This window comes from Mandrillus leucophaeus, unplaced genomic scaffold (assembly GCF_000951045.1).
Source record: "Mandrillus leucophaeus isolate KB7577 unplaced genomic scaffold, Mleu.le_1.0 Scaffold507, whole genome shotgun sequence".
Taxonomy (NCBI): Eukaryota; Metazoa; Chordata; class Mammalia; order Primates; family Cercopithecidae; genus Mandrillus; species Mandrillus leucophaeus.
In genome coordinates this window covers 1,510,627-1,522,672 of record NW_012105442.1, presented here as the reverse complement: position 1 = coordinate 1,522,672, position 12,046 = coordinate 1,510,627, and the positions used below count along the sequence as shown (strand labels likewise).

At 40.4% G+C, this 12,046-nt stretch overlaps 1 protein-coding gene across 1 annotated transcript in view; it reads left to right on the top strand.

Annotated features, from left to right (window-relative positions):
- The window catches only part of LOC105551115 (absent in melanoma 1 protein-like), a 40,866-nt gene that overhangs the window by 16,420 nt on the left and 12,400 nt on the right, over window positions 1-12,046 (top strand). The window contains exons 5-8 of the mRNA XM_011996267.1: window positions 5,495-5,621; window positions 5,827-5,859; window positions 7,094-7,206; window positions 9,406-9,535. Of these exons, the coding sequence (XP_011851657.1) occupies window positions 5,495-5,621; window positions 5,827-5,859; window positions 7,094-7,206; window positions 9,406-9,535 (403 nt within the window). The remainder of the gene's footprint in view (window positions 1-5,494; window positions 5,622-5,826; window positions 5,860-7,093; window positions 7,207-9,405; window positions 9,536-12,046) is intronic.

Genomic DNA, 12,046 nt, shown 5'->3' with positions numbered 1-12,046 from the left:
AAGTGCTAGGATTACCATGCCTGGCCCCAGCTTATTTCTTGCAGTGGAAAGAACTTCTCTTTTCCTCACAAGTTCCATGTTTGACTTTGCTTTTCTAGGCTTGGGTCATGTGCACATGCCTGAACCAATCACTGTAGCCACAGAGATGGTCACGTCTGGGCTATGTGTCCATCTCCAGAGCTGAGATGTAGGGTCTATCCCATAGAAGCCACTTAGATATGATTATCAGAACTTCCCCAGGGACAGAAGTTCCTCAGGGACATCAGAAAGAGTGGGGAGATAGATGCCAGATGGGCAAAAACAGCAGATGGCTGTTACAGGGAGTTACATAATTATTCTTAAAATCCAGGCTAATGTCTATTCTAATTTGTTATAAGTGAGAGTATTCTTATATAGTTATATGAAATACTGTGACATTGGTTATGTTGAAAGTGTTTGGTGTTAGGTTTTTGTTGTCATAGTGACATAAACTATTTGAATCATCCTAGCCTCAACCCCATTGTATCTCATGGGGCCTCCCACAATAGCCCTGGATATTTGAAATGTGTGTACAACGTACTAAAAGTTGATGAACATGGTTAATGTTTACTCTTAGTAAACAGAGTAAAAAAAAACCTTGTTTACCAAGTTCTTGTCTAGGCTGTTGCATGTGGGGGCACTGTGGCAGAGTATCAGTGATCTGATTTCTGGGTATTCCATTCTTAGCAGGAAATGCCTACTCTTGGGTCCTGTTCTGGAGCCCTAACATTTTAGAATCAGTAGCCTGTTTACAAAAGCCAGAAGTCATCTGAAATACATGGTACAAGTTATCTGAAGTATTGCTGGGGCTCTGCAGTATTTTAGATTGCCTTTAAAGCTAATTATTTAGGAGGAAAACATAGTGACCAACTTAGTCTGGTGAAACAGTTGTACATTTTGATATTCCCCAGTTGTGCTGGTTCTATTAGTCAGAGCCCAGTCATCCACCCTGGCAGAGGAAGCAAAAGGATGCTGGCTAGAATGAATTCCCTCAGGCATTTTGTAGATGATGCTGTTAACACAGGTAGAATTATTGTGCCTTGAGCCAATCTCCTTTCCTTTTTACCCAGGCCTTGCTTACTTGAAATCAGTTTCCTTTATAAAGTGCTGCTATTATATGTTTCTATTTTTAGTCATTTCTAATTGCATTTCCTGGCTTAAGCTTTTTTTTTTCCATCTGTAGCAGTTAAGTTTTGGTAGAAAGGGGAAGTTGAAGGGAGGTACATACACATACGTGGACACACACACACACACACTCCACTTCCTTTGAAATTCTTTGCATATGGAAGGGCTTTTGTATTTACCAGAGTCAGCTGCTTCCTCATATTTTGTTCGATTTGTCATTTGACAAGTATTTATTGAGGTCTATTATGTGCAAAGCATTGTATTATGTCCTCAAAGAAGTTACAGTATTTATGTAAAACATAATTATTGCTACAAAAGAGGTACACATTAAATGCTCTGGGAATCCACAGCAGACAGAGATTAATTTCCAGTCTGGACACAGGGAAGGAAGACTTTGCGGAGGAGATGGCATTGGAGTTAGGCCTGTGGGATAGGATAGGAAGGCTGAGATGAGCCAAGATGTTGGAGTAGGACTACCTATTCACTTCTAACAGTTTCAAAGGAAAATTATTGTATTTTAATGGCTTTATTTTTATTGGCAATTAAGTATTTTAGCTTGTTCTTTATTTCTTAGTATGGCACACATTGTCAGAAAAAAACTCTTCTGAAGCTCTTGTTCCATGAAAGTATCTCCCAGGAGGGTCACCATCACATGGGTAATACATCCCCTGGGTCGTAAACTCATTAGCCCTGAAACAGAAAACAGCCTTCAGGAAGGATGCCCATGAAACCGGCAAGTGAGGTTTTTAGGAACTGCATTTGATTTCTTACTAGAAATGTTGAAAGAAACTCCCTGCTTATCAGTTTCTAGTTCTATGCCATATTCTTGCCCAGAGAGTAGAACCTGGGCTAGTTTTTTAAAACGAGGAGCAAAATGAAATATTTCTAGTATTCAGATCAAAATGAAAAGTGTTGTTGTTTTGAATTCTTTCTCCTTCGGCCTTTCACGGAAGGGCAGGTTTACCCTGTTGCCCTTATCTTCTGAGCAATTATTCCACCAGGCTGAGACCTGCTAGTACTTGTGTACATGCCTTTCCCCCATCTCCCCACCAGTCTTTACACAGAGGAGTGTTGATTCATGTGTACAGAATACATCCGGACAAGGACAGTGAGGGATTTTCTTAAGAGCCCCAAGTGTAAGTTGTAGGTAGACTTTCGGATCACAGAGCAAAGAATCTCAGATCTGTGTTTTGCGGTTTCTCCCCTCCCCCAGTGCCCCCGTGTTCGTGGGTGATTGATTCATCAGGTATCTTGGAGGGAAAACAACACTACTGTCAGTTCAAGTAACATCTTAATACATTGTTTTCTGGCTTCAGCTTCAGTGAATTAGAGATAGGCTTAGCTGGGTGTGGGGTATTTACTTACAAGTAGTTTAGTTGCATAGGAAAACACAGTACCCATACTTGTTCGTAAAAAGAACAGAGTATTGGCTAAAGCTGCTTCCAGGGCTTGCTCAGTCTCTGCCTTCTCTCCTTGGCATTCAGCCTCCCTCCTCACTGTCTTTTTTCCCTCCAAACCTTGAAGTCAAACAGAAAGGCCTTTAACCCTCTGGTCTCTCTGCTTGTTACCGACCCAGAGCCCTGCTGAGAACGCTTTTTTCGATGTGACCCTTCTTCTTTAATTGTTCGTTGTTGTTTTTTAAAATCCTAGCGTTTGTAAGGTAGATTTTCTTGATGTGCAGACATTCCTCCCACATAGCAGTGCTCCCTGCTCAGGCTTTGCTGTTGCTTCCCTTCATGCTGGGGGTAAAGCCTGAGGCCCTGTGGGCGGAGGCAGCACATGCGGGTACCCGTGTGCTGTACAGCATCACCTGGTCAGCCCGGGGACCTTGGCCCACTCCCCTACTGACACTTGAAAATATGAACTTTCACAAAGGTTAAGTGAATTCTTCAAAGTTATCTGAAAGTTAATGTCATGACCACAGGTGGAGCCAGGTCTCCTATCTCCTCACTTCTTAATGATCAGGAATAGGTTTTTAGGCCCGGAACTGTGCTCACGCCGGTAATCCTAGAACTTTAGGAGGATGAGGCAGGTGGATCACTTGAAGTCAGGAGTTTGAGACCAGCCTGGCCAACATGGTGAAATCCTGACTCTACTAAAAAAATAAAAAATAATAATTAAAAAAGGATAGGTTTTAAAAATTGCTAGTGAGGTTCTGAAATCGGGGGGTGGTAGGGGACTGTACTTCCTGAAAGACTGAGTGATACGTACAGCAGCTTCTCCATTTGGATGGCCGGGACTGAGTGCACAGCTGTTGGTTATCATTAGCTCCTTCTCACTGGAGATCTTGGCAGTGTTCTTTTTTTCCTTGATGGCTGTTCATATTCTAGGAATGACTGTACTTGAGTTTTTGTTTAAATCAGCCCTTTGGATAGTAAATTCGTAATCTGCCCTAATTAGAAAGTGTGTGGACTGTTTTAGACATGGTTTTCTAGAACAGTAAATGAAAGGGAACTTTCCAGGGCACATGGCAGGTTGGGTCACAAAGCGAGGACTGCCTGGTGAGCCTCAGGATAGGTAGGTTCTGTCACATGCTGGCCAACAGTCGATGGTGTCACCCTGGACAAGTCATTTCCCACTTAAAACAAATACCAACACATAATTCCATGTGATGCTTCTTACCCATCTGTGGGCTTTGGAGGACAGAGATTTTGTCTTTTTCATCTTTGTATGTCTAGTGCCAGTCTAGTTCCTGGCACCTGGTGCATGAATTAACTTCCCTGTGTCTTAGGTTTTTCCCATCTGTAAAATGGGAACACCAATACCTCCCTAGAAGATTAAATGTGATAACAGATGTGGAAACATTTTGCAAAGTTCTGATCACTCTACATAATACCTACGTAGATATTATTCCTTTAAGCTTTGAGAGCATCCTGAGAGTGATGAATTAATTGAGGAGATACTTGATGTCTTTAATATAACAGTATTAAGTATCTCTTTAATATAACAGAACTGAAAAACCTTTTCCTTTCAAAGACTTTTATCTTTGGATAGGAAATAGCATCATTAAATTGGTTTTGTTGATTTTCCTCTGGGTGTAGATCACTTAGAAATAAAAAACATTCCAAAAGAGATTTATTTTTAGTATTTCTGTGAGTTTGCTCAATTTTATTTAATTATTACATATTTATGTGATGTTGGAAACACTGTTGGAAACAATATTTTAGTTCTGTTCTGCATTTTTTAAAGCATTTCTTCTGTTAACTTCTTTTTCAGTGTGGTTTGTTGTGTAATAGACACAGCTTCCTAAGATCTTTCTGCAAAAATATTTTAAGGTTGAGGATGAAAGGATTTATTGATTGTTTATTAAAAGAACTGGTTCTTCTTTAAAGTCCTATATGTTTTGTTTCCTCAGAATACAATTACAAAAAAAGCACAGAGAAGTATTGCCTTCGTAGCTTTCTGAAGGAATAGCATTGGATAAGTGAGGACACTCAAAAGTTCATGTCAAGATACTCTTACGCTTACCATTTCTTTTGCATTAAATTTTTTTCATCTGTTATTTTAGATTCAGGGGGTACATGTGCAGGTTTGTTACATGGGTATATTGCATGATTTGCCGAAGTTTGGGGTACGGTTGAACCTGTCACCCAGGTAGTGAGCATAGTATGCAATAGGTAGTTTTTCAAACCCCCCTCCCTCCCACCCCTTTTGTAGTCCCCAGTGCCTATTTTTTTTTTCATCTTTATGTCCATGCATAACCAATGTTTAGCTCCCATTTATGGGCAAGAACATGCTCATAAGTATATGTTCTTGCCATGAGTATTTGGTATTTGGTTTTCTGTTTGCATTAATTCGCTTAGGATAGTGGCCTCCAGCTGCATCCAGGTTGCTGCAAAGGACTTGATTTCATTCTTTTTTATGGCCGTATAGTATTCCATGGTTTATGTGTACCACATTTTCTTTATCCAATCCACCATTGATCAATGAACACCTAGGTTGATTCCACATCTTGATAATAGTGCGGCAGTAAACAAGACACGTGCAAGTATCTTTTTGGTAGAATAATTCATTTTCCCCGGGTACATACTCAGTAATGGGATTGCTGGGTGGAATACTAGTTCTATCTTTAGTTCTTTGAGAAATCTTCAAACTGCTTTCCACAGCAGCTAAACTAATTTCCATTCCCACCAGCAGTGTATAAGCGTTTCCTTTTCTCCGCTGACTTACCATTTTGATTTGTCCTGTAGACAAACCCATCTGCTTCTAAAGGTTAATGGAGAATCAGAAAAATTAAAATTTCAATTAGCAAAACAAATGAAAGTTTCTGTATGATACATTGTTATTGCAATATGTGATCGTTTTATATGTAAAATATGAACTCTAACAAGTTATTGTTTTTGTTTCTTAGATGGGTAGCCTATGAAAATCCTGACTTCACAGGAGAACAGTATATACTGGATAAAGGATTTTATTCCAGTTTTGAGGACTGGGGAGGCAAAAATTGTAAGATCTCTTCTGTTCAACCTATATGTTTGGTAAGGAGTTATATTTTTGCATGAGAATATTTAACTGAATTCTGGATTTCCTTAATGTGTGTTACTGGTTCATGTAATAATAATTGCTGTGGAAAATATTCTGAGTTTATTTTTAGCAGTAATTGTTAATAATCTAGAAGAAAAAAACTTTTTCAATGTGTTTGTTCTATTCATTTCCTTTTCTCCTTCCTTTAAAAATTTTTAGGATTCTTTCACTGGCCCAAGGAGACGAAATCAGGTAACTTTAAAAATATTCTTTTATATTAATATATGAGGGGCCTTCCACTGAAAAACTGAACTTATGTTTAAAATGTCAGACATTTGGGACTGGGTATGGTGGCTCACGCCTGTAATCCCAGCATTTTGGGAGGCCAAGGTGGGCAGATCACTTGAGTTCAGGAGTTCAAGAGCAGCCTGACCAACATGGGGAAACCCTGTCTCTAGTAAAAAGACAAAAACTAGTGGGCATGGTGGCTTCTGTCTATAAGCTCAGCGACTCATGAGGCTGAAGCAGGAGAATTGCTTGAACCCCAGGAGACAGATGTTGGAGTGAGCCGAGATTGCGCCACTGCACTCTAGCCTGGGTGACACAGAGAAACTCTGTCTCAAAAAAAAAAAAAAAGAAAATCAGACATTTGGGACATTTTGTTAGTTTTACCCATTTTTATGCCTGAAACCATAATTGTATTTAAAAAATAAGATTTAAATTTACTTTAATGGTTAATTGACAGTACTGACCCATGTCTAAATACTTCTTATAAAATGCTCTTATCGTATAAAGCTGAATTTTGTATCATTACATTGACTGAGAGTGTACATTAATACATTGAGATTAATATTTCAAACAATAGCATCTAGTTATTGTGATGGTAAAATGAATTTTCATATTTGCTGTGTCGGCACTAGACATTTTATATGGTCTCGCTCAAGCTTTCTGAATGCTGATTCTTAACATCAACTGGAGTGTACATTTGTTATTTAGGCCTTTTAATGGAAGTGTTCACAGAGCCATAATTATAGAGGAACAAACACCACTATAGCCTCCTTTATTGGCATTTACAGGATTCTGATAAGTCAGCAAGTATCTTCCATTGAGAAGGAAGGAAACTACACTGTGTCTTTCCAAAATACTGTTTGTTGTTACTGTTAGAACTGATGAACAATGACTTCCGGCCACAATAAAGCTTTGAAATGCCCCACAGCTTCACAACAGGGTGTTCTATAGAAAGTTACCTCTGTTGTTGCATTTTACTTTGATGTCTCTGAATTAAATAAATAGTCATGAATGGTGCAGCTAACATGTTTCTAATTGATCATGAATGTAGACATGGAAAATTAAAGGATTTATAAAATTCACACCAGTTTACTGTAACAGAAGTTAACAGGTCATGTTTGGGTCATCATTTCAAAGGTTAAATTAGTTAATGTGTTTATGAAAATAATTTTTTGTGTTTCTGTTTACTTTTTCAAAGATTCACTTGTTTTCAGAACCACAGTTTCAAGGTCACAGTCAAAGTTTTGAAGAAACAACAAGTCAAATTGATGATTCATTTTCTACCAAGTCTTGCAGAGTTTCAGGAGGCAGGTAAGTAAAACAATGGCCTGGCAGAGCTGAATCACTGCAGTAAAACACAATTCACACATCAGCAAGTATTTAGTGATGCCTGCTAGGTGCTTGGCACTAAGTGAAACCACCATCTTAGTCCAATGGCATGCTTTGTGACATCTGAGTACCAGATGCCAGAGGACACGGGCTTCTGGGCTGGTTGGAGAAGCTGAAGATCATCTCATTGTGTAATGGAATTCAGAGCAGGTTCTTTACTCTGTATGCCTTTCCATCATCTAGAAAGGGATGGGCTCTGGTTAATCCACGGTACCTCTCAAGGAGGATTGTGTTTCCAGGTAGGTAAGGACGGGATCTGCACTCTGCATTAACAGGAAGGTGGAAAGTGCATGCTGGAGTGGAGCCGGTGGACATGCGGATCAGGGAGCCACTAGTCCTGCTTGCTGGGAGGGCTTTGTACTGGGAGGAGAAGCAAAGCTGAGCACACTGAGTTTAGGTGGCTTCCATGGGAAACACAAGACGCAGGGCAAAGGCAATGGGCTCAAAGTGCCATGCTGAAACAATCCATGTACAAAAGCTTCATAGGGAGGGGAGAGCCCAAGGTCAGGGAAACTCAGTCAGGAAAGCCTTGGAGCAATCTGTGCAAGAGGTGTTGAGGATGTAAGTCTCTTAATAATAGTAGTAATAGTGCCTTTAATCATGTGGTTCTTTATGGTTGAAATAATGCTATCCTATCCTTTAGTATTGCACAGCAGAAAAGCACTGACTTTGCATTCAAATACATAGACGGAGGCCGGGCGCAGCAGCTCATGCCTATAATCCCAACACTTAGGGCCGAGGCAGGCAGATCACTTGAGGTCAGGAGATCGAGACCAGCCTGGCCATCATGGGGAAACCCCATCTCTACTAAAAATACAAAAATTAGCCGGGTGTGGTGACACACCTGTAATCCCAGCTACTTGGGAGGCTGAGGCAGGAGAAATGCTTGAACTCAGGAGGCGGAGATTGCAGTAAGCTGAGATCATACCACTGCACTCTAGCCTGGGCAACAGAGCAAGACTCTGTCTCAGGAAAAAAAATAAAAATAAAAAAACCACACACACACATAGATGGACAGTAAAGCTTCCTAGTTTGTTGGACATAGTGCTACCACGTCCCTGCTCCTCTTTATCCCCTGCCTGTTTCATTTATTACCACCAGTCCTGTGCACGTTGAAAATTACCTGTCTCAGCTCACTAGAGTATTAACTTCAGGAGAGCAGGGACTTTGGTTCTCTGCTGTATCCCCAGCAATAGAAAAGTACCTGGCACACAATCCTCAAAAGGCATTTGTTGGGTTAAAAACAACAACAAGGCCAGGTGTGGTGGTTCACACCTGTAATCCCAGCACTTTGGGAGGCTGAGGCGGGCAGATCATGAGGTCAGGAGTTCGAGACCAGCCTAGCCAATATGGTGAAACCCTGTCTCTACTAAAACTACAAAAATTAGCTGGGTGTGGTGGCACACACCTGTAGTCCCAGCTACTCAGGAGGATGAGGCAGAAGAATCACTTGAACTGGGAGGCGGAGGTTGCAGTGAGCCGAGGTCACGCCACTGCACTCCAGCCTGGGTGACAGAGCGAGATTCCACCCCCCTAGCCTCCAAGAAAAAGAAAATAAAAAGAAAAAAACCCACAAACTTCTAGGGAAGCATGGCAAATCACCATTTTATGAATAATGTTGATACCAGAGAGGCTAAGTGACTTAAGTCACTATAGTATTTTGACTCCTGGCCCAGTGCAGAGGTATTAGAAATGAGGATAGAGGAGTGTGTGAGAAATTTTGGAAGGAAATCAATAGACCAAATCAATAGACCTTGGTGATTAACTAGTCACGAAGCTTGAAGAAGGATTATTCAAAGAGGACTTGAGGGCTTGAAGCTCCACTGGCTGGGCAAAAGGTGGCACCCATGAGAAGTGCAAGGAAGGCTGGAGGCTGGGGAAGTCAGAAAGAACATAGAGAAAGAAGTTTATTTCCCAAATGCAAAGTTAACTGTCTTATGAATATTAATTTGCCACAAGCAGAAATGCAATAAATATATCCAAATATTTTTGAAGAAAGAACTCTGTTTGCCATAAGCATTGTGTTTATTTTATAGCAGGCTGCCTCTAAAAATCAGACTTCTTGAATAGGAGTACTCAAGTTGCATACTCTGTGCATGTGTGTGGTTTTTCCCATTGTAGCTGGGTTGTATATGATGGAGAAAATTTCACTGGTAATCAATACGTGTTGGAGGAAGGCCATTATCCTTGTCTGTCTGCAATGGGATGCCCGCCTGGAGCAACTTTCAAGTCTCTTCGTTTTATAGATGTTGTAAGTATATCATTGTGAATAGTGTTGCAGAAATGTATGCCTCACATAGCTGATGATCAGAGCGAGGTAACCAGCAGGTAGAACCTGCTCTTAAAGTAAGTTAAGGGCTTGGAGGTGGAACTGTCCGTTTGCCTCTGTGTACATCTAGTTTATTGATTCTAACTGGTACACATTTTCCACCACCCTGTTGTACTCACTTAATCCTCATATGCATATCCCTATGGACCTGTGTGGGAGTCTCTTGGGACTATGTATTAGGAGTAGAATTACTGGATTTCACATGTAAGAACAGGCAGTTTCATTCAGCACTGCCAGATCCCACCACTTGAGACTCCTACCAGCAGTCCATGTGGGTTCCTGCTTCCCACATTGTTGCCATTACTGAATATTCTGTCGTTCTAATTTTTGTCAACTTGATAGAATGAGCAGAAAGCATTATGTTGTGGTTGGGTTAATTTGTATTTCACTATTAGTGAGGCTGGTATCTCTCATTTATAATTTGCATTTTCTATTCAGCTAATTGTGTATTGTATCCTTTGCAATTTGGCTTCCTCTATCTTTGGTTGTTATTGTTGAAGAAATTTCTTATAGGTTTTTAGTCTATTATTCTGTATTTTAGAGATTTGCAATCAAATGACTTCTCCCAGTTTGTCACTATGTGCTAATCCAGATTATAGTGCCCTCTTTTGGACAGAAATCTTTCAGTTTGATGTAGCTGAAGCAATATTCGATAGAACAAAACTGCAAGATCATGTTCAAATATTAAAGTCTGGAAGTATCTGTAGTTTCTGAAATTTTTATTCGTTTTTGGTAACTGCTTTCTCATAAAAAGCTTTAAACACACGTAGTTGGTCCTTTTAGTTTGAAAGGTAGGAAGAACATATGTGAGCTGGTTTTCATCTCATCCCTGCCTGCCTGTTTAAATAGCAAAAATGCTGCTGAGACATGAAAATAGTAGCAGTGAAACATGAAATGAGGTAGTAAGATTCATTAGCTTACAAGTAATGAAATAAGACTTGGATTGTTATTCTGCCTAGAATTCTAAAAGCTACCTACAAGTATATATTTGAAAATGTCAATGCCTTCCCTCAACCAGAACTTGGCATATATGCTCACAACACTCTGAGGCTATAGATGACATCTTTTTATGTTTTAATTGTGAGGAAATGAATGTTTTACCCATATGAAGACTACATATCTTTGTGACTTAATAGTTCAAAATTATTTAATTGCTTTTTAATACTAAAGTGTTTAGAACATTTTTGGGCATGCCATCTCAAAAGTGCAATCAAAGTGCAAAGTAGTAATACTACTATAATTTTTGTCTTCTTTCCTCCGTGTATGTTTTATATAAACTAATTCCTAGACCATACAAACTACTTCTACACACTAACATGCTCTGTTTACTGATAGACAAAATCTTTTTTACAAGTCAGGACACATCCACACAAATGAAGCAGTAAGGTACTACACCCTTTCCACACACTTTAAGCAGGATAGGGAAAAAATTGTAATCCCACATGCTTTTTTTTTTTGAAATGGAGTCTCACCCAGTTGCCCTGGCTGGAGTGCAGTGGCGTGATCTTGACTCACTGCAGCCTCCACCTCCCTGGGGTCAAGTGATTCTCTAGTCTCTCACTCAGCCTCCCAAGTAGCTGGGATTACAAGCATGCACCACCACGCTCGGCTAATTTTGTTATTGTTGTTGTTTTGTGTTTTTTTTGTATTTTTAGTAGAGATGGGGTTTCGCCCTATTGGCCAGGCTAATCTCAAACTCCTGACCTCAAGTGATCCGCCCACCTCGGCTTCCCAAAGTGCTGGTATGACAGGCATAAGCCACCGTGCCTGGCCTCCCACATGCTTTTTAATGCATCATTTATGATCTTAGCAGTATTATCATTACAGATTAATGTAGAGTCAAAAGTGTCTATAATTTGAAAAAACAGGCATAAGCTGCCAACTTTTCATTTTGCTGAAAATCAGTGAATGTTTGTGCTGTTGTCTTCTTTAAAATGATTGACAGTTTGAACATAGAGCTTCCATCCTGTTGTTTTTTTCCCTCATCCTGACAATGATTCCTACAGGAAAGTTTGGGAGCATGAGTACACAGATCATTATCTTATTGATGAACTGAAAAAAAGAAGACATTTGAAAATACATACAAGAGGAAGGTCCCCTGATCAGGCAATACCACCGTACACTAAGCGACTAAACATCAGATGCCACAGCCCTCTGACCCTCAACATTTATGTCCATGACCTTCCAGCCCCTCCTTGTCCCAGTGAAAATGGCTAAGTCAAAAATAAATGCCGGCCGGGCGCGGTGGCTCATGCCCGTAATCCCAGCACTTTGGGAGGCCGAGGCGTGCAGATCACAAGGTCAGGAGATCGAGACCACGGTGAAAGCCCGTCTCTACTAAAAATACAAAAAATTAGCTGGGCGCAGTAGTGGGCGCCTGTAGTCCCAGCTACTCGGGAGGCTGAGGCAGGAGAATGGCGTGAACCCGGGAGG